At 40.7% G+C, this 21,911-nt stretch overlaps 2 protein-coding genes across 14 annotated transcripts in view; one reads left to right on the top strand and one right to left on the bottom strand.

Moving 5' to 3' along the window:
- Positions 1-45: 45 nt before the first annotated feature.
- Positions 46-21,213, bottom strand: THOC7 (THO complex subunit 7). 8 transcript variants are annotated; one of them, XM_081072924.1, is made up of 10 exons: positions 20,547-20,595; positions 11,025-11,119; positions 8,868-8,963; positions 6,353-6,470; positions 5,473-5,600; positions 5,085-5,171; positions 3,459-3,516; positions 2,043-2,109; positions 1,891-1,960; positions 46-1,167 (listed from the first exon to the last, which is right to left on the bottom strand). In XM_081072924.1, exons 5-10 carry the CDS (start codon positions 5,579-5,581, stop codon positions 1,100-1,102), a joined length of 459 nt encoding a protein of 152 aa, XP_080929050.1. In that variant the 5' UTR covers positions 5,582-5,600; positions 6,353-6,470; positions 8,868-8,963; positions 11,025-11,119; positions 20,547-20,595; the 3' UTR covers positions 46-1,099. The 8 variants fall into 8 exon arrangements, with proteins under 8 accessions (XP_080929050.1, XP_080929048.1, XP_080929047.1 ...); XM_081072922.1 differs by lacking the exons at positions 8,868-8,963; positions 20,547-20,595 and adding an exon at positions 20,950-21,213; XM_081072921.1 differs by lacking the exon at positions 8,868-8,963 and having other exon boundaries at positions 20,547-20,682.
- The window catches only part of ATXN7 (ataxin 7), a 124,273-nt gene continuing 123,176 nt past the window's right edge, over positions 20,815-21,911 (top strand). For all 6 annotated transcript variants that reach the window (XM_081072892.1, XM_081072889.1, XM_081072891.1 and 3 more), the window contains exon 1: positions 20,815-20,866. The gene's annotated coding sequence lies outside the window, so the exon portion shown is untranslated. The remainder of the gene's footprint in view (positions 20,867-21,911) is intronic.

The following is a 21,911-nucleotide window of genomic DNA, read 5'->3' as shown; positions in this document are numbered from 1 at the left end:
TGAGTCAATATAAGCAAATTTTTGCTTCATAAATCTTACTAGTAATGGAAAATAGAAACATTTTTATTAAGGCAGAGCCACTCTGCAAATAAATTTCTCCCATGATTTGCCAGATGAAGTTAGAGGAAGCATTTAAAGGCATTACACTTTTAATATGACTACTACTGAGCTAATTTTAAACTTTCATTTTTAAAGATAAGAATTCTTATTAAAACTACAAAAATGTAACATTATTAAGGTATGATTCATACAGTGTCAGATTTTTGAACTAAAATGAATAAGGATGGAACCTAACAAGTATTAAAAATGTGATTCAATACTTGAGAAAATTACAAGTGATTCAACCTTAGCTTAACTTTTATAAAGATCATGAAATTCTTTATGCAAGACCATCTTCACAGACTATTTATCTCAGACTACTCTTCACTTTACCAATACATTTTTTCCCTACTGAAAATGACTCCTAAAGAACAAACCAGTAGAGAGAAAACATATGAACCAAACATTTAACAACTACATTGTTCAAGTACTAGGGCAAAAGATCTAGAAAATAATGCATATGGATTTACTTTGAATCTTGTTATTACCTCTAATACCAGGGATTCTTTATATGGAAACTGCCCCACAATGAGCATACACCACAAACATTTTGCACATTATTTTACAGACTCATAGCCTTCCTGAAGCTATTCATGTACTCCATTTTTAAAAGTGAAAACAATTTCCAGAACTTGACTCATTTTCTCACGCACATCCTAGAAACACCACCTTCTCACAATCTTCAACTTATTTTGTAAGCAAATCAATGTTAACAGTTTCCCTAGAATGCTAAGGCAAACATATCTGGCTTGAAAACATTTTATTAAAAATTTTTTGATGTTGCTTCCTGTCTTTTAAGTTTAAGAATAAAAAAGTTATTTCAAAAAAAATCTATATTGAAGTCATTTTCTTCTGTGAAGAAATATGAATGAAGTGTACATTAATATCTAAAAGCAAAGTGGTTCACTGTCAAAACTAAATATTTCAAGAGCACACAAATTCTAAACACACTAAGATTATGTTGCTACTTTGTCTTGGGAATGGTGAGCGATTAGCTTGTCTACGGCTTAGGATCTGCTTCCATCCTTGTTTCCTGAGCTTCTTCTACTTCCGAGAGCTTTTCATCATCTGCAGTTGAGAAAGAAACGTAAAACCTTAGTCAAATTTGCTTAAATTATATGTTTGATGAATACATGAAAACATTTTTATCCTTTATTAGCCAAATAAGTTTAAAACAAACATGGCAAAATGACAGCCGATGACTGTAATAGGCCCACAAAAATGTTTGGTTTTAAAAGTTCCGTTTTGGTTGTTGTGTGTTAGCTGAATCAAAATGTAAATTTATGTGATAGATTTCACTAAAACAAAAAAAAAAATCTAGGTCTTAGGCTTTTCTTGAAAACGATCAGATCAAGTAAGACAGAAATTTCTGATTGGCTATCATCAATAGGAAGAGCAAGTCTCCAGTTCCCCCAAAGCACCCACTGTTCCCTGGGTATGCAAAGGTGATATGCACTAACGAGTTCACTCACTTATCGTGGCCTGCCTGGATCCTGAGTCGTTATTTTATAGCAGTAAACTATAGTAAACCAAGAAAAATTCCAAATCTATCACCCTTAATTTCTCATAATGTAAACTACCGGGTATGTGTTTAAATCATGAATTACTACTAATTGAGACTTTCTGCATATATTCAGAAAGTTGAGCAACATGAGTACCTTCTAATGTCATACAGCTATACTGCTGTTCTGAAGCTGAAGGTGTACTCTCTAAGATGTATATTTTAGAAGGCATGCCCCTGGATCATTTAAAAATCTGCATAAACATTTATATGAAACGATTTCTACTTACTTTCCAGTGTTTGCTGAAGTTCGTGGATGGTACTAAGAAGAACGTGAAACTGTTTCCGTCTCAATTCCAGCTGTGTTAACAAGAAAAATATTAATACACATTGATCTATAAACATAGACATATCATGATGGCTAACACACTTATGCAAATACCTTATCTTCAACGCTTTCTTTAATATGTGAAAGGTGCTCTAATTCTTTTCCTAGAGCCTCCAGTTCCCTGAAAAAAAAATAAAAAACAGTTATATTTTGCTAATTGGGGGAACAAAATTCACAATTAATACCTAACTTTTTAGTCACTAGATAGTATTTTAAAAATAAAAAACAAAAACGATAATTATAATACTCTATTATGCTGAGTTTTAAAGCAAAGAGGTTTTCTTCTTAACTTCTAAATATGTACTTATTTTTCATCAAACTAAATTTTTAGATAGGAAAACAGAGATAATAGAATATCAAACCCCAAGAATTGATAAGTTTTAACATTTTGTCATACTTATTTCAAATTTTTATTTATTTTTTTGGTAAAAGAAATAAGACATTGCAGATTAACTTGAAATACACTTTGAACCTTACCCCTAGTCCTCCATCACGGGCCTTTTTTCTTCCTTTATCTCCCACTCAGGCAATTACTATATCATTCCAATCCTTCTCTAGTGTATATATTTGTGTCTTTAAATAATATATACTGTTAATATATAATATTTGGGGGGCTGTAACTTTTATAAATGGTTATTATTCTATATATATTTTAGAAACTTAGGAATCATTTAACATTTGTCTTCTGTTTTTTTCCTCTGATTATATTTTTGAGATCTGTGTTTAAAAACTGTGTATCTACTTTATTCTTTTTAACTGCTATTTAGTATTCCACTATATGAGTAGACCATATTCTATTTATTCCTTTCAAATTGATGCTTATTACATGCATTTATTTTAAAACTATAGGTAGTAAGGCAGGAGGAATAAAAAAATCTAATCAATAGTATTAAAATATGTAATATTGATGATCTGATCCTTCTTTTTAGAACATAAGTATTCCTGTAAAACTGGAATGCACAGGCCAGTATGTAAACATTTATGTAGAAAGATAAGTTACTTTCAAGTAGGGTTTCCAGGTGGGAATTCCTGCCCATTCTCAGGAAATTTTCTTGGCTTTCCCGTTCTCAAATCCTGAGAATAGTTGGTTGGGAAACCGGGAAAATCGGATCCTTGAACCCAGTAATACCCACAATGGGCAATAAACGTACTATTCATAATGCATCTTTTAGACATTTTTCCTATTTATCGCTAGACTTTCCAGGTGGGAATTCCTGCCCGTTCTCAGGAATTTCTTTTGCTTTCCCGTTCCCAAATCCTGAGAAAAGTTGGTTGGGAAATCGGGAAAATTGGCTCCTTGAACCCAGGTGGTTGGTAGTATCGGCCATCACTTTGTGGAAATGATTCATCGTGGAGAACAGAAAACAGTTTAATCTCGGGGTTCGGGAATGGGAAAGCAAAAAAAATTCCTGAGAATGGCTGGGAATTCCCTCCTAGAAACCCTACTTTCAAGTAAAGCTCTTAACTTACTTTAATGTCTCATGTCTGTCTGGATGATGCTGGATCACTTTTGCCAAGGCATCATATTCTGAAAGATATAAAAATATTTATAAAATTAAGGTTTTTTTGAACCTGGATATCAAAGCAAAATGTATACTATCACATCTCTCCTAAACACTTTCATAGTAGAGAAATGAAAATGTTTGCGAATGGCAAGAGTATCGCCAGTTTCACTTGATTCAACTACAACTGTAATGACAGGTGATTTCAAAGGTGTTACAAACAAGGACGTCAGCTCCCACTCTGTTTTCCATGTACCTGTTCGTGGGCAGAAGAGAAGGGGCCAGGATAAGTGTAAGTGCTCTTAAGTCGCTGTGAATTATCAACTGGATTGATTGTGAAGAGGATGCTATTCACAATTTGCCCAGCAAATAAAAGATCAGCAAGGTAAATACACCATTAATTTCAGATCGTAGACAACAGCAAATTACACTTCTCACTCATTGTAAAGGTAAAGATTTCAGAAGCTTAGAAATGATTTAAAATTCAGGAATCTTGTTTCTGTTCTCCTGAGACCTCCAAGATAAGTCATGTATCTCCTGTTAACCTTTCTTGGGAAATGATAAATAGTAGCATTCATTTAACAGTCTCATCAGTCAACAAAAAGACTGCAAAACATTTTAAATGATTTTAGAATTCATATTAATTATTAAGTTGATATATCTTGCTATAAAATTGGTCAGTAAACTTGACCACATGCATTTTAGACTGAATTAAAAAAACAACTTTTAAAATTAGGAATCAAACATCATCTTAATTAGCTCATTAAAAAGTAAAATTCATTGTTTTGGAAATCAGCATATTAATTCAATAAAAGTGATTTTTCATAAAAATTTTTTTGGATTACAAAATAATATATGCTTGGTGTAGAAAAAAGAATTTAAGCCATAAAAACCCACAAGCCCAAAATAACCATATACATTTTCTATTTCCTTCTAGTTTTTCATATACATCACAATTATGATTACACATTATAGTTTTTATTTTTCTTTCAATTTACGTTATAAGAGGAGCAATGCCTCTGCCATTAAACATTATTTTGAAATAGTTTTTATGAACTGCAATAAGGACGTATCCTAATTTAAAAAGGACGGATCCTTTTGTTTAAAAGAGATCAAAACAAAACTAAACTTTAACCGTCCTCTTATTTAGGCAGTTTGTAAATGCTTGCTTTGTACTTAACAAAAACTCAATAGGCTTAAATTATTTTCTTGTTTCTTTCTGAAAGTAGCTCCATTAAACAAACGAACAAACAACAAACAAAACTCTAAATTTAGAGTAGTTGTGTAAATTGCTTTTGCTGATTAACCATAACATTATTTAGGCAAAGGAGTCTGAAGACAGTACAACAACGAATACTTAAGAATTACTTGGATAATCAATACAATCCAGGAAATGAAAATTTTTTTCAGCATAGCCTTCCTTCTCCACTATTTTAAAGAGTAATACAGTTTTAAAGAATTAAGTTTGGATACTAATTCTTTTTTATAATTCAGCTTGATTCTACCCAGAGATTTTACCTCACAACATTAAAAACAGCATGAAAATCTAATCAGTAATAAAGTATTTGCACACTAACTCCCACAAAACCCTTACCTTGGCGATTTTTTCGTATTCGTTTTGCTTGAAGAATTTGCTTTTTGCACTCAGCAATTTTTTCATGTGCTCCAGCAATGCTACATTCTATATAAAAAGGTTTTTTAACAGTTACAACAACGTGTATAATCTCCATCTATTTTCAATTCTAAAATGTGTTCTTAAATTTAGTTGCATTGCTAATAAAATAGATGCTGGCATTTTAAAAATAACTGTTAAAGTACTGTATCACATTAGAACACATTTTCATAACCAACATTTACTGTATTCTTTCTATTAATATTATTATTTTACCACTAACCAAAGAAAAATGTTAGTCGGTATTGTTTCCTTTAGACCATAAAAATTAAAGTCACAGAGAAACAGTAATTATTTTAAGTTTCTTTACCTATTTCTTTGTAAATCTTTTCATAATTTTCCATTTCTCTGAGGTTCATGTCATATACCAGCAACGTTTTGCCCATTGAAAATTCACATTGGGACAGTGTGCTCAGCATGCGTTGGTACTGGCTGTATCTAATGAAACAGAAAGAGAAACAGAACAAAGATTCGTGTGGATTGCCAAAGCTGAACTGTCACGGTGCAGGCAAAGGTTTGCTGATTACATTATATCAAGTTCTGAGAGAATCCTGTTTTATTTAAAATCATTTAGAATATCTGTCCCTTATGTTTTCTTTTCCAAATGTAGTACACTTGACTTTATAAACTGCTTTAGTTACAAATCCAAAGATGGCACTGTGGTTCTTATCAATATAAGCTTAATTCAAACAGCTATTTGTTTGAATTTTGTTCTAAGTACTTTTTTAAATGTTTTGATCAAGTATCTTCTTTTTATGCAACCAATTCTGTTCTCACAATGTTGTTTTCACTCTATATAATTATTTATCTATGTGAAAGCTAATTCAAATGAGGAAAGTTTTTCTAAGTTAAAAATTATTAAATATATATAAAACTTTGCAGGAATTTATTAGTTTATTTTAAAAGAACATTTTATTTAGGTATTTTGTCTTGTTAAACACTTATCAACTAAAAATGACCAAATTAATAAACCTAAATTTAATCTTCTTACCACTATGCCTTCTGCACATTTTAATAAACATAAAGCAGGCCTCTTAAGTAAAGGCCAGAAAAATCTACTCTTGATTAACCAGGAGTTGACTCCATTGGACATTTAAGGTGAGTGAAAATTTGCAGTATTAACAGGGCTGTGTATATGGTCTCAAATCTCATCAGGACATTGGCACAGAAACAACAGCGAAATGAAATACCCCTCTTCCTGGGATCCAGAGTTGCACCATTTGATGAAACTTTTCACTAGCAGATTAATTCTCCGATCATCTCCAGCACCATCTCCATCAATTAGGAGACGCTTCCGTATGACTTCGTCTGGAAGAAAGAAGACCATTGGCTCTTGTTAAGGTTCAGGAACAAATAACCGATATCACTACATATACATTCATCCAAAAGAAAATTATTGAAATGTAAGTGTCTTAATGCCACTAAACTGTACACTTAAAAATTGTTAGTGGTCAATTTTATGTTATGTGGGTTTTACTACTATACACACACACACAAAGTAATTGAGAGTCTATTGTGTCAGGCACTGTTCTTGGGGCTGGGGTTACAGCAGAACTGGGATTCTACTGCTGGCTCTTGAGCAGAAATAATTTTCAGGTACCACCAAAGAAATAAAACAGTAATTCTTGGAGAACTTTTTTTTTGGAAAAACCTGTTTAGACAGGAGGAAGGCTGAAGTTTCCATGTCTCTGACACATGTGAGGTACTGGTAAAAAGAATAGAGAGAAAAGAAGACTTAAAAGATGTAGTGACAGACAAGAAAAGAGAACGAAAGATGGGTCAGAGAAAACGGAATGGATTTGTTTTTAAAAAGTGTATAATGTAGTTATTATATCTGGAATGCTCTTTCCCCATGAGGACTTTTTTTTTCTTTTTCTTTTTGACAAGTCTGTCTCACTTTTGTTCCAAGGAAAAGAAAAAGGGAATAGGAGTGCAGATGGTGGTGATGAGTAAGAAGTGTGACACCAAACTGCTGGCTGGGCAGCCCTCAGCTAGTGTTCTTCCTGGATCATAACAGGACAGAGGCAATCTGAAACCACAATAAAATATCATTTTCATCTATTGGACTGCAAAAATCAAAAGACCTGATAATAAAAGTGCTAGCAAGGGTGCTGAGAAACTGCACTTCGCACGTTGATGGAACGTAAGCTGGTTCATGGTTCATGTTTGGCAACTGGGCAGTGACAAACACTACTTAAAATGCACATACTTTTGAGCCCACAATTCCAATTCTAGGAATTCATACTATACGTATGTGTGCACCCATGCTCAAAAATAAAATGTAAAAGGATGTTCTTAACAGTGCTGTTTGTAGTAGAAAGATTGCAAACCTAAATATTCACCGGGAAGAGACTGGTTAAATTATGAAGCATTTAACATCATGCAGCCAAAAGAGTAAGTGTGGGCGTCCATACTGATGCCACGAAATCTCCTTCGATATGTTAAGTAAATGAAAACAAACAGGTGCAGAGAAGCACAGTTTGCTGCCATTTGTGTAGCAAAGAGGAGGCTTTGTGTGTATATGTGTGCACACATCACACACGTGTTGTGTTTGTGTATTCAGAGAATATCTTTGGACGGATACACAAGAAACTGGTAATAGTGGTTGTTTCCGGTGAGAGAATGAGAGGATGAGAACAGATTTAATTTTCTAAATGGCTTTATAGACTGTGTTTCTTTGATTTTTCTATGTGTGTGCTGTTATTGTATAATAAGTTTTAAGGTGTAAATAATTCCTGGAGAGCCGGCATGATGAATCAACAGCAAAATCTTTAAACAATACGTAGTTCCTGTGTGTAGGCAGAAGTATTTTTGAGCGCAGGTGCAGCGGAGATAAACTTTGGAAGGCAGATGGCTCCAAATCTATTCTGTGACAACATCAGATAAACATTTGAGAATTGGATTTTGTTCTCAGAGTCATGGCTTTGACGGGCTGCTCAAACTACAGATTCAACAGGTGTTTCGATTTTACCCTTTAAAATACAAATTAATGCTTTCAGTTTTTAACCACCAACATGCTATTTGAGGAGACTGAGACAAACACAGTCCTTGAAGAGATTAAAATGGGAAAAAAAAATTGATTTTTTAAACTACAAACATGTTTTAACTTTGTTACAATAAACATCCGATGAGTGAACAGTCTGGTATTCGACTAACACTGTTAAATTCCTTTGCCAGTTCTACTCTTTCAAACCCCCAGGAAACCCCTTCTTCCTCCAAGATTCCTGGGCATCTTATTGAGGACCAGGGATTGCAAATTAAACGCACTAGGGGAATAGGGAATAAGGTACAGGGAAGTTGGGAGTGAATACCCTGACTAAAGGGGAAGCTATTACCAAAACTGGTTTTTCAAGAGATTTTTTAAAGTTTGATGACGAACAAAAACATGTTTCAAACAGATTTTGCAATCCTTCCAGCTGCATACCTAAGATCTGTGCACTTTTCTGTATGCGTGTAATATCCCCATTACAAAAGCTTTTGAAAAATGTTTAAAACACTGTACAGGCCAAATAAACTTGGCCAAGGATTCATGAGGGCCAATTCTATGTCTTGTTCATTGATTCTTCCCTAGCCTCTCACACTGTGTCTTTACATTTCTGATGCTCAATAAATATTTTCAAACTGGATTTGTGGTGCCTGCGTGGGACCTCTGTCCTCCAAAGAGAGCTTTGTATCAATAAAACACTAGAAATAGCAGGCAACTACCTTATTTTCAGGACCAAAGCAGAGATTTCTCTTCTTGAATAAAGACATGAGTATCTGATCAATGAGCAGGTATGTTCACAGGTACTAGAGGAGGTTCTGAGAAAGTGAAATAAAGACCTGAGCTCTTTCACTCTAGTTGGAGAAATAACACACACAGAGGCGGCTGTGGCTGTTAAGTGAGTGCTGCAGACATACACAATGGTGGGGATTAAGACAGCTCCCGTGGCTTGGGGGGCAGGGGAGAGTGTTCAGGGGAAATGGAATATGAGGTGCTCTTTAGATACTTAAGAATCAGCAATCAAAAATCTAAAAAGCATCTAATCAAAATTTCAAATAACATATACACCCTTTGAACCAACAATCCTAGATATACTTGCACAGAGGCAGTATAACATAAGTCCATCAACAGGGGACTAGTAAATTTTTGTACAGGAGTATGATGAAATACTGTGAGGCTATAAGAAAGCAAAGGAGGAGGAAACAAACATTTATGTACTGAAATAGATCACTGAAGATAACTTGCTAAAAGAGCAAGGTGAAGAACAGTACGTTTGGCATGTTTCCTTTCATATAAACATGAGGGGGAATAAGAATACACATACTCATGTGCATATATATGGACACGCAAGAAACTAATAAAAGGGGTGACTGAGAGAGGGACAGCATACAGAGCGTAGATGGGGAAACAGACTGGAAAATGGGGAAACATCTTTTTATATTATTTAATTTTTGAATTATATGAGTACTCAATCTGCTAGCTGTTGTTTGAAAAAGGAAGCTACGAAGTGGTGATGGTATCACAGGTTTGCATATGTCCAAATGCAACAAACTGTACACATTAAATATGGTATGTGCAGGCCTTTTGTATCAATAACGCCTCAATGAAGCTGTTAAAAAAGAAAAAAGCGAGCAAGCTAAAGTGCATTCCCTGTCCCCCACTCCAGGCAGGGAGAAAGCGGTGGGCTACAGCAGAGGTGGGGAATGAAAGGCTGGACCTGGGACAGGAGAGCTAGAACACGAGGGAGGCTGGGTGAGTGAAGACAGTTATGGGGGCCCAGGCGCATAAAGGCAGCCTGTGGTCAGACTGGTAGTCCACACTAGCGGTTGCCATGCTAGTAGACTTGGACTGGCAGGGAGGCAGCTGGGAATTGCTAAAGCTTCACAGCAGGACTTTCTAGCAGGATTAAGCTGAGGGCGGAGTACAGAAGGGACTGCAACTGGGACAAGCCCAAAGGCAGGGAGCTAGCTAGGCGGCTACCGCAGCATATGCAGTTAGAGGCTAAAACGGCACGAATTAAAGTAGAGATCAGAATCACAGGTCCTGGAAGGCAGGTTAGGGCTGGGCAGAGAATCGCTTAGGAGAAGGCAGGGGCCCATGCTAACACGGGGCAGCGTGGGTCATTCTGGTAGGGCAGATTCTGTCAAGGCAGTCCCGGCCCTTTCTGGCTTCAGCCCTCGCCCTCTTTCTTCTAAGAGCATTTCCTCACAACCAGACTCCTGGGCCACCAGTCAGAAACTGGGGCCAATGTTCAGAGTAGTCCACAGTGTTTACTTGTGTGTGTGTGTGTGTGTGTGTGTGTGTCCATGTGAGTGTGTGTGAACAGTATTCATCTTCATCTGTAAATGAGAATGAAGCTATCCTCTTTGAAGGACTGCTTGAAACTGTGAAAATAAAAATATACGAAGGAGTGCAATGCCTGTTTACAGTAGGAAAGCAGAAAAAAGTTATCCCTATCTTTATGTTAAATGTAATCCATAACTTGTATCATCCTAAAAATGTTAAAAAGTGAGTAAATGTTGAAGATATATCTCTAGAGATACTTATACACCTATGTAGATATATATTATGTATTTATGCATACAAAGTTTTGTCCAGTTATGATTTCTTACAAATTTGTTTCTGTCTCAAGCTTCATACAGCAAGGTCACACTATTTCTAGCTTAAACTTCATAGATAGTTGATGCCTAAAAAATTCTCGGAATGAGAATTACTGAAATACCATATATAATACTTCATACTTCATATATAAACAAAGCTCTACCCGCAACAAAATAAAACAAAGGGGTAAGTTGCCAGTTTGAAAACAGCCTGAGTTCGATTGATTGACTGATTGATTTATTGATTGATTTTTACCACAGCACTTTTATTTTCCTCACCATGACGTGTTGGTGGGGCCTGATGTTCTCACGTGACAGTAGAAAACCAAAATTTGTTATCATCTCTTCAAGAATTGAGAATTGAGCACAAAAACCTTACATAAATGAAAAGGATGAATAAATTTACAGGCGTAAATGCAAACCATTTTCCAACTCACAAAATGATGGTTAGGTGCCAGGATGTAGGTGGCAATGCCTAACCTCACGCACATTGTTAGGCCCAGGGCCTCTTCTATCCTCGTCAAGGGGAGGGCTCACCTTCTCTCCTTTCATACAACAGCAGCTTGTGTGCTTTTTAAACTTAAAGGGCGCCTGCTACCGATAGTTCCTAACATACGACACACCATTATCGTTTTTAATGGTATCTCATCAATTAGCTCTAGATTGAACACACCTAAAACATGTTCTGCTTACTACACACATTGATTTCATAAATGATTATCGTGCTTGAAGTTCTTCATAAGCAATGTGAATGCTAATATTGATCATTCTGGCGGGTCTTGATCCACGCTGTAAAAAGAGTCAAGAGGCTTAGAGACTATTTTAGTGATGTTCTGAACATCATTCCTTAATTTTCATAAGTACTTTCTGTACTGACCATGAGGATCAACGCCATCTGCAAAGAGCTTTTAAACCAAAATACTTCACATCTGCCCTGAGGATGGTTTTCCACTTGACTTTATTCTTACAGGAAGATTTTCTACTGGATTCAGTTATATCTTGTACTGTAATTATCCCTACAAAATGCCTACCATTCAAAATCACTTTCAAATCTGTTATGACATCTGTATGCTGATAAGCAAATATTTATTCCAAAAACTGGGATGCATTTTAGACTCCTTCCTATCTTATCTGCCAACCTATACCTACAAGAAATATAAAATGACTTAAGACACTAAATAAGCCTCAAAAACTCCTTTTAGTACTCCACTTTCCCTAAGCAGAGAGGCAGGAGGAAATGACTCCTTGACAGTCACTAGACCAACTCTCCATTTCCAAGCCTCTGATCAGTGATGCAGCCATTTTAACTGTTCTCATATTAGCATGGAAAGGACAATCTCTCATAAACCCAGACTAACATTCCTTTCACAACCCCTCATTGTTATTCCCCACAGTAGCTATTAAAACTTTGATTACAAAACAACTTTTTAGAATATCTAGGAGCAATTATTCAAAAAAGGAAAGAGGAAACAATTTGGGAGATGATGGTGAGCTAACTCCCAAAACGCCTCTTTAGGGACAGGTCAAGACTGGACACCAGTGGCAAGAAGAGCCACACTGCTTTGCAACCTCCTCCTAGGTCCCAGCTACCCTCATTCTGCACACTGGAAGCCCTCACAGCACTGCAACCTTACCTGCTTCTGGAAGTAGCTATCCTGGCATTTACCACTGAAGATTAACATTTCCTTTCTAAAAGCAGTTGAGCAAGTACACAAACACACCACTGGCTTTTTCCTGGTGCTCCTAAACCGTCTGGATCCAAAGTGAACACCACAGGAAGGGATAACAATTTGGGACAGGATTACAGTGAAAAACACCTGGCACTAGGGCAATGTAGTAATATGTGTCAAAATTAAAAACATATGTCCTTTGACCTGTCTCCTAGAATTTATGTACATTTTGTACAAATGTACAAAAACATCTATACAAATATCTCCATTGTAACACTATTTGTTACACTATTGTTACACTATTGTAACACTATTTGTTACTATTTGTAAGTGTAACACTATTTGTAAGAGTAAAAAACTGAAAGGAGCTAAATGTTTAATAGGTCAGTTTTAAAAATAGAATACACATTGATATGAAAGAATGAGATAGGGAGAGCTCCAAGCTATATCGTTAATTATAGAAGTATAATGCAGAAGTGTGTAAATTTTTGTGTAAAATTTTAAAGTATACACACACACACACACACAGGCATGTTAACAGATATGCTTGCGATATGCTAAGTGCTGTTCTAAGTGCTCTTCACATACAAACATTTAATCTGCACAATCGCCCTATAAAGTAGATATTATTACCCTATTTTACTGATGAAGGTAAAAAAATATTTTTACTTGCCCAAAATTAAATGTCACAGGAAGTAAGAAATAGAGCTGGGACTCAAACTCAGAAGTCTGGCACCAGTGATGCTTTCTCCCTTTCATGGGCATTTAAAAATCATTCTGGAAGGGCACAAAAATAATAGAATTTATAGTGATTACCTTTGGGGGCAGGGATTAGTAATGGATGGTGTTCACTTGTCACTTGGTGCATTTCTTCCTGAATTTTCTGACATGTGTTATTACAAAAAAATACCAACAGTGGTTATCTGGGTAGTGAACTTACTAGTCATTTTCAGATTTTTTTTCTTCATTTTTTCCTGTATCAAAAAGCTAATCAATGTTCTTTGGTAAATCTATGATGTGTTAACAACAAGAAGAAAACTGGCTTGACCTGAGCGAGACTAAGGCTATGTAAAAACAACGTGTGTGCAGGTTCCTGTTAGATTTATTATTAGATCGCCACTGCTCAAGAGTTATTAAGCTGAATTACGTATATTGCATTGTGTTAGATTCCTCATGGTAAAATAACACCTAGCCCCCACTTGCAAGAAGCTTAAAATCATTAAAACAATTTTTAAAGCAACACTATTAAGAAGAAACAAAAAAGGTAGGTGGAAAGTATAATAAGTAAGATAATTTGACTCCTTCATGTAAATATTGATCTCTCGTGAGACACTTTGGATCAGTCTAAATAAATTGCTTATGCCAAAGTAAATTACTTAAAAAAACAAAAGCAAAAATATTGTGTTGAGGTCCTTTTTCTCTTGACTTATTTAAATATTTATAGTAAGGTGCTAATAAAGTCCAGGTTGAAGCTCCAATCTTGCTTTGGGAAACCATTTATTTTGGCTAAAGAAACATTTATTTAACAGTTGAACTGCAGCAGTAACCCCTGGGCTGGGGCCACAGATGAGGTAACAAAGTGGACAAATTCATTGGCACTAGTGAAAAAAAGAACACAAGAAACAAAAACCCTGTGCCCACAAGTGTCTAATTAACACGGGATCAGCAATTCACATGGCAATAAGAGCAGCAGCAGACACTTACAGTGTTTATACACTTCTATTGGATGACCATACACCTTGTTTGTTTCCTTTCACTATGAAAAGTGTCCTGGTTTGGACAAGAAAATAGTCACTCAACTTGAAAGTGCATTACATACAGTACCACACTTCATCCTTGGAACAACCCTATAGAATGTGTACTATTACCTTCCTTTACAGATACTAAGTGGTGTCACCTCTGCAGTCATAGGAAAACATACACAATTTTATTATTAGAAAGTCATAGTACAGGTCCATTATTTTGCCATATTTTTCATAGGCATATTTCAAACCATTGTTTCAAATTTTAACAAGCATATATCCATGCATTACAGCCTACTTTTAAAAGCCTGTCAAAACTAACAAGCTCTATTAAATGGAATGTACAGCCACCTCCCGCTGCTCCCCTTTCTCGTCTTCCATCTGTTGCTTCGGCATAGCAATACAATACATCTATCTAACGTTCTCTATGCCGCAACAAGGGCTTCTGCAACGATTTCTATAAGGATACTAACACTGTTTAACACCCTTTACATTAGCACATACATAATACAAACTGTGAACATAGTTTAAATTAACAGTGACAACATCTAAACTGTTTTCAGTTAGCCTAAATGCTGGGGTGTCAACAGAGGAGGGAGAATGGCTTTGCCAATAACTGGCTACCTGACAGTAAGTCACTAACGTCCTAAGACCTCCATCTTTCCATCTATAAATGATTGTGTTGGTGATAATATCTATCGTTCAGTGTCTCCTCCCCTCTGAAGTGGGGCAGTTCCTCCATGTAACCAACCTGTCCTTGGGCTGGGTGCAGGAAATAGGGAGCTTCTCCTCCAAGAGTTCCCAGTTCAATTGCAAATGCAGACCCGCATATAAGGATTACAGGAAGGCACAACACCTGGCCACGCACTTCAGATTCAGACTCCCAAGGGAACATCAGCCCTCTTTGATGCCAGAGACAGGTACTGTACTCCTCCAAGATTATCTTCAGGATTCAAAGCCACCCACTTCTCAAAATCTTCTCCACTGCCATCACCCTAATCCAAGCACACTTCGTCTCTCACTTGGAATACTTCTCCTTGGCCTTCCTGCTTCCATTCTTGCCTTCCTAGAATCCATTCTCTTCCCAGCAACCCAGAAGCTTCTAAAAGGTATATCAGATGACTAACTCTTCTGCTTAAAATCCTCCAATCATTTTCAAGTACCCGCAGAAGACACTGCAATCTTCTTCCCGAGGCCTGCAAGGCTCTTCATGAGCTCCTTCTAGTTTATTTTTCCTGACCTCCTTTTGTTCGCACCCCCCTGGCCCACCTGGATCCAGCCCAGCTGCCTCCCTTATCTTCCCTAAGGAGAAGAGTTTGTTTCCACCTCAGGCCTTTGCAGTAGTTATTGCTCTATCTAGAATACTTGGGCAAGGTCTTCGCACCGTTGACCCCTGCAGGTCTCACTTTAAATGTCACTTTTCAGAGTGGTCATACCTGATCCCCCTATTTTAACCTAGTTGTCGGCAGCCCTTCCTTATTACTCTGTCACATACTACCTAGTTCATTCCCAGAACTCAATTAACTTCAGAAATTAATCATGTTCTTTCTCAGAAATTATCTTATTTACTGATTGGTCACACACAATTGCTTCTCTCTCCCAAGTAGGAGTCAGGCCTTGCTCTGCAGTTTATTGCAGTAACCAGCACCTGGCATTGTGCCTAAAAGGTATGGGATTTGTGGGCCTATCACACATATCACTCACTTCTGCTGGATTTTTACCAAAAGCTCAGTTGAGGAAAACCATGTTTATAGAGAAATGCCTGAAGAAGTTTTAGTTTGTCCTTTCCTCTATGGTCTAGATATTCTTAAAGCAAACAAATCTTGCTCTGAATTAAGGCAGACCACCAGAGCTATTCACCTAAACCACATCGTCTATTGGCTCTAGAATACTTTCTAAATTGTGATTTAGCCTTCTTGACCAAGTAAGTGATGTGCTAAGAAATAGCCCAATGGATCATCTCTGTGCCAAAAAGAAGTTAAGCCTGCAACACTGGCTTTTCTTTATAAAAGCCCCAAAGATAAGCTTTTTCCCCAGTATTCAAATCAGAAAAAACTGCTTGTCCTGGAGATCTAATGTTGCTTTCTCTCAAAAATACTCGGTCACAGAATGGACTAGCTCCTGCCTCTTGGTTTGGGCTGCAAGAGAAGCAAGAGCCACTTGCAGCTTTCTTAATAAATGCACCAGACTTTACCCCTAGAATTCTGAGGACCACCCCCACTTCTAACTTCCTCTTGTTTTTCCTCATATCCATGTTCTTTTTGCCCTGTGTCCTCACTCATTTATTTTATCTTTGCTTATTATGGTGAGCTGCCTTAAATATTTTCTAGAATAAGCCAGATGAGTTAATTACGTATTAAAGGCTATAGCAGCAATATGAACAAAATAATATGGTTAGTGGGTGAAAGAGCAACTGGTTCTAGGAAAGAGAAAAGGGGAATAGATGAGGTAGGTCTTGAAGACTAAATGGGCTGTCACCAGGCAGAGAAGGGCAATCTGGGAAGACTAAAGAGAGGAAGAAGGAATGGTGTAAAGATAGTCATTATACAGTAAATGGTGCTGGGAAAACGTATCAGATAACATGCAAAAAAATGAAACTAGACCACGTCACACCATATACAAGAATACACTCAAAATGGATTAAAGACTTAAATGTAAGACCCCAAACCATAAAAATCCTAGTAGAAAACATAAACAGTAAACTCTCTGACAGTGCTTTTAGTAATATATATTTTTTCTGATACATCTCCTTGGGCAAGGGAAACAAAAGGAAAAAATAAACAAATGGGGCTACATCAAACTAAAAAGGTTTTGCACAGCAAAGGAAACCATCAACAAAAAGACCACCTACTAACTGGAAGAAGATAGTCACCAATGATACACCCTATAAAAATATTTAAAATTTATAAAGAACTCATACAACTCAACACCAAAAAAACAAACAATCCAATTTAAAAATGGGCAGAGGACCTGAACAGACATTTCTCCAAAGACATACAGATGACCAATACCGTGTTTCCCTGAAAGCAAGACCTAGCCGGACCATCAGCTCTAAATGCGTCTTTTGGAGCAAAAATTAATATAAGACCGGTATTATACTATATTACACCGGGTATTATATTATATTATATTAGACCTGGTCTTATATTATAGTAAAATAAGACCGAGTCTTATATTAATTTTTGCTCCAAAAGACGCATTAGAGATGATGGTCTGGCTAGGTATTACTTTCAGGGAAACACGGTAGACATAAGAAAAGATGTTCAATGTCACTAATCACCAGAGAAATGCAAATTAAAACCACAATGAGATATCACCTCACACCTTCCAGAATGGCTATCATCAATAAATCAACTAACAACACAGGTTGGCGAGGATATGGAGAAAAGGAAACCCTCTTGCACTGTTAGTGGGATTGCAAATTGGTGCAGCCACTACGGAAAACAGTATGGAGTTTCCTCAAAAAGTAACAAATAGTACTACTTTATGACCCAGCAATTCCACTTCTGGGTGTTTATCCAAAGAAATCCAACACACTAATTCGAAAAAATATACGTATCCTTATGTTCATTGCAGTGTTATTTACAATAGCCAAAATATAGAAACAACCTAAATGCCTATCAATAGATGACTGGATAAAGATGTGGAACACGTATACCATGGAATTTTACTTAGCTATAAAAAGAACAAAATCTTAACCATTTGTGACAACATGTATGGACTTAGAGGGTTTTATGCTAAGTGAAATAAGTCAGATAAAGACAAACACTGTATAATTTCACTTATATGTGGAATCTAAACAACAAAATAAATGATCAAGCAAAACAGAAACAGACTCATAGAGAACAAAATGTCAGATGGCAGGGAGGTTGGGGGGCTGGATGAGAAAGGTGAAGGGATTAGGCAGTAAAAATTGGTAGTTACAAAATAGTCACGGGGATGTAAAGTATAGTATGGGGAATATAGTCAATAATAACAGCTACATGTAGTGCCAAGTGGGTACTAGACTTATCAGGGGGATCATTTCGTAAATTATATAAATACCTAACCACTATGCTGTACCTCTGAAACTAATATTGAATGTCAACTGTAATTGAAAAGAGAAAGAGGAAGAAGGCACATTTCTCATCAAATGAAAGTGGAAAGAGGTGAGTAAACCAGCTCTTACATTTAATAGTATTTATTGAACATTATGTGTCAGACTCAGTGCAAAGCACTTTACAACTTTTATTGCACTTAATACTCAAAGCCCCATGGGGTCAATTTTATTATTATCCCCATATAAAGAATGAAACTGTGGCTCCAAGAGGTTAATTAATCTGCACAAGGTCAGAGAGTTTTCTGGAGATTCCTGTAGCTTCTAAGGATGTGGGGAGCCCTTGACTGTAGTCAGTAACTTCACTAGAATTCATCATCCTTTTCCATCTCCTGGAGGACAAAACTCCTCTCTCCTTTGAAGTTCTCCACCTCAATAAAGAGAAGTAGGACTAACAAGCATACAGTCATTCAAATCAGAAACCTGGGATAACCCTCCATCTTTCCCCTCCCATCCACTCAAATCGTTGAGATCCTAACATTCTCCCCCATAAATCTCTCCCGCACCCGTCCACTTCCCTGCATTCCTTCTTCAATGGAGCCCCCAATAGCTCTCATTAGGACCACTGCAGGAGCAGCTGAGAGCCCGGGCTCTACAACTTACTACCTGTGCAACCTTGGGCAAGTTACTTAATATACATCTGTTCCAGTTCCATCTGTAAAGTGGGAATAATAATCAGAACACTGACATACAATAAACACTATATAAATGTTAGAAATAGGGGAGGGAACTTACAACTCCTCACTTTTCCGTTCCTCTCATCATTCTTCAGATAGTAGAGAGTGTGGTTGTTTTTTTAATGCATTGCACTCAGAAATCTCTGGTTCACAACTCTAAATTCTAGCCAATATTTGTCATTTTTCAGTTCTTTCTAGACTTTGGGGCTCTTGCACACGTCACTCAAGTCCAACTACGTCTATTCATCCTTCAAACATGGGGTTAAGAGTAACTTTTTCAGGGACGCTTTCTGATCTCCAAGAATGATTAGGCATCTTTGTTACCAGCTTCCACAGTTCTCAACCTGTGGTAAGGTCTGCCATGCTTAAAACCAATTATCCAATGTGTCTTTCCCACTAGACTCTTCTCAGAGGGGCAAAAGGCCTCGCTGTGGGTTGTGGGCTGTAATCCCAAGGCCGAGCCCAGGGGGACATCTACTGAATAAACCAAACTGCAATGAAGCCAAGTTAAAATTTCCAACGACGTACCTGGACCGTCAGGAGCCTGCCATTTCACTACGGTCACCACATCCACAAATTGGGGCTTTTCCTGTCCTTCCCAGTGCCGAGCCCCTTACTGTGGAGATCCCTTCTACCTGCAAGTTTTCAGAAGGGGCCTCTCCACAGGCATCCACGCTCACGAGTCACTGTCTTCAAGAGGCCCCGCGACCCCGGCTCTCCCCCGCGACCCCGGCTCTCCCCAGCCCGGATGGCACAGAACTCCCTTCGGTTCTCCCTCCGGTTGCCCAGGGAGCGCGGCCGCCCTCCCCCCGGCATCACCCGGCTGCACTTCTGCTCCTCACGGGTCCACCTCCCGAAGCCGCGCTCGCAACTTCCCGCAAACCCAGCCCTGCCCCTGCCCCCAATTCCGGCTGCACCCAGGTCCCCGGACACACACACCGCCCACGGCCCCGCCCCCCCCGTCCCCACCCCCCCGACCCCCGTCCCCCCCGCCCCCCTGTCCCCCCCGCCCCCACCCCCCCGACCCCCGACCCCACCCCCCGCCCCCCCCCGCGCCGCACCCCGCGAGGTGGGCCCCCCCCCAGCGGCGCAGGACGCCCCCAGGTGCCACCCGCTGTAGGCGGACGCCCCTGGTACACTCGTCCCGCAGCGCGTCTCCCTCCTGCGTGGCCCGAAAGCCTGGCCCCATCCCTGCGGTCCACCGCCCCACCCCCACGGGGGACCCCGCGCGCAGGGCCGCCGCACTCCCCTCCGCGGGCCTGGGCCGCCACCCCCACCCCACCCCACCCCCACGGCCCGGACCCCTCCCGGTACCCCCGCCACGCGGCGTGCCCGCCTGCCCGGGCCCACGTGTGCCTCCCGGCCCCCGGCGAGCCCAGCACCCCCCCCGGCCCCCGCGTGGCCGCGGGCGGGCGAGCGGCCCCGGCAGCGAGAGGGGCTCCGAGGGGGACGCGGGGCTGCGCGGCGAGGCCGCAGGGCCGGGGCGGCCCCGGGCTCCGGGGAGCGGTCCGCCGGCCGGGGCCCGGGACTGCGGGAGCGGCCGCCCAGCCCGGGGGCCGGGGGCCGGGGGCCGGGGGCGTCCGGGGGCGTCCGGGGGCCGGCGGCGGCGGCCTCACCGTCAGTCACGGCTCCCATGGCGTGCGCGGCGGCGGCGCGGGCCGAGGCGGCGGCTGGCGGCGGCCGAGGTCAACTTCCCACAATGCAGCCGGGTAAACAGCCATGGAGGCGGAGGCGGCGGCGCCCGCGGCCGCCCGCTCCGACGCCTGAGCCGCGCTCCCCGCGCTCCCCGCGCTCCCGGGGGCGGCCGCGGCCCGCGCGTGGGGGAGCCAGGCCAGGCGGGCGGCGGCGGCCCCGCTGCAGCCCCGGCCCCGCCGCCCCCGCCGCCCCCGCCCGGCCCCCGCCCGGAGGCCGCCCGGAGGCCGCCGCCAGCCGCCAGGTGAGCTCGCTCGGGCGCCGCCGGTGCGGCGGGGCCGCGGGCCGCCCGGGGTCGGGGTCCCGGCGCCCTCCCGGGGAACGCACCGCGGCCCCCGCCGCCGCGTCCCGGCTGCTGCTGCTGCTGCTGCGGGTGGGCTCGCCCCCGGGGTGGGGAGGGCGGCGTGGGTGCCCGGCCCCTGCGAGCCCGGGGCACGTGGGACTGGGGCACCGATGGGGCGCGGCGCGAGGGTCCGCGCGAAGTTAGCGCCCACGCGCGCCCCGGCGCGTCTCCGACGCGGGCACTTGCGCGGGGCGCGGCCGCGATCAAAAAAGGCCCCGGGTCCCAGGTGGCGTGCTGCGGCCCGGCCGGCCGCCCCCGTGGCTCCCGGGTGCCAGCGCGTGCCCGGCAGGGGGCACAGAAACTTGGCGACCCCCGGGAGCACTTCGCGGGCGACGCGGAGCGGGGTGCGCGCCGCCCTCACCCGGCGCCCGCACCCCGTCGCTGGTCAGGGATGGGTGCTTGTAGTTATTTTTCTCTTTGACTTTCGGAAAATGTCTATGTGACTGTCCCCATCTTAAGGGGAAGTTGAAACTGAAGGGGGAGGGGTGTTTAATGAGAAACGTTGCCTTGTGTGTAAAGCTACACGTTTCCGGAGCACACTGCAGATTATATTGGCATCTCTTCCCCAAAGTCACTTTGATTCAACTTCGATGAGTTTCTCACGAACGGCAACCTTTAGGTCGTGAGAAGGGAGAAGAGGCGAGCACCGACCCAGCTGCTGATTTGCTCTCCAGTGGCATAGATTCAGTTAGGCACAAGCAGCGCGTCTGAGTGTCGAACCCAGGTTTGATATTTTATTGAGCATAGAGTTGTTTTCCGATTTTCCTATCCCGCAAGTAACCGGCCTCTTCATCTCCCGGAGGTAGCGCTTAGTGGGGTGGATCTGGTGGTTTCAGTTTCCTCACTAAAGTTGGGTTCATTTCTCTCAATTCTTTCAAAGAGGAAGAGTTGTAAATGCAAATGTGTAACAACAGTGAAGTGTGTTTCATTTCACGTCTAGCTAGAA

Source organism: Rhinolophus hipposideros (assembly GCF_964194185.1).
Source record: "Rhinolophus hipposideros genome assembly, chromosome: 14".
In the NCBI taxonomy this organism is placed as follows: Eukaryota; Metazoa; Chordata; class Mammalia; order Chiroptera; family Rhinolophidae; genus Rhinolophus; species Rhinolophus hipposideros.
Note: the sequence above shows the minus strand (reverse complement) of the source record. Positions and strands in the feature narration are given on the sequence as shown.

Excerpts from the sequence above, each read along its gene's own strand:
- THOC7 (XM_081072919.1), bottom strand. Across the intron at positions 2,110-3,458 it reads GACAGACATGAGACATTAAA|GGAACTGGAGGCTCTAGGAA; the intron begins GTAAGTTAAGAG and ends TTTTTTTTTCAG. Across the intron at positions 1,961-2,042 it reads AAGAAAGCGTTGAAGATAAG|CTGGAATTGAGACGGAAACA; the intron begins GTATTTGCATAA and ends TTGTTAACACAG.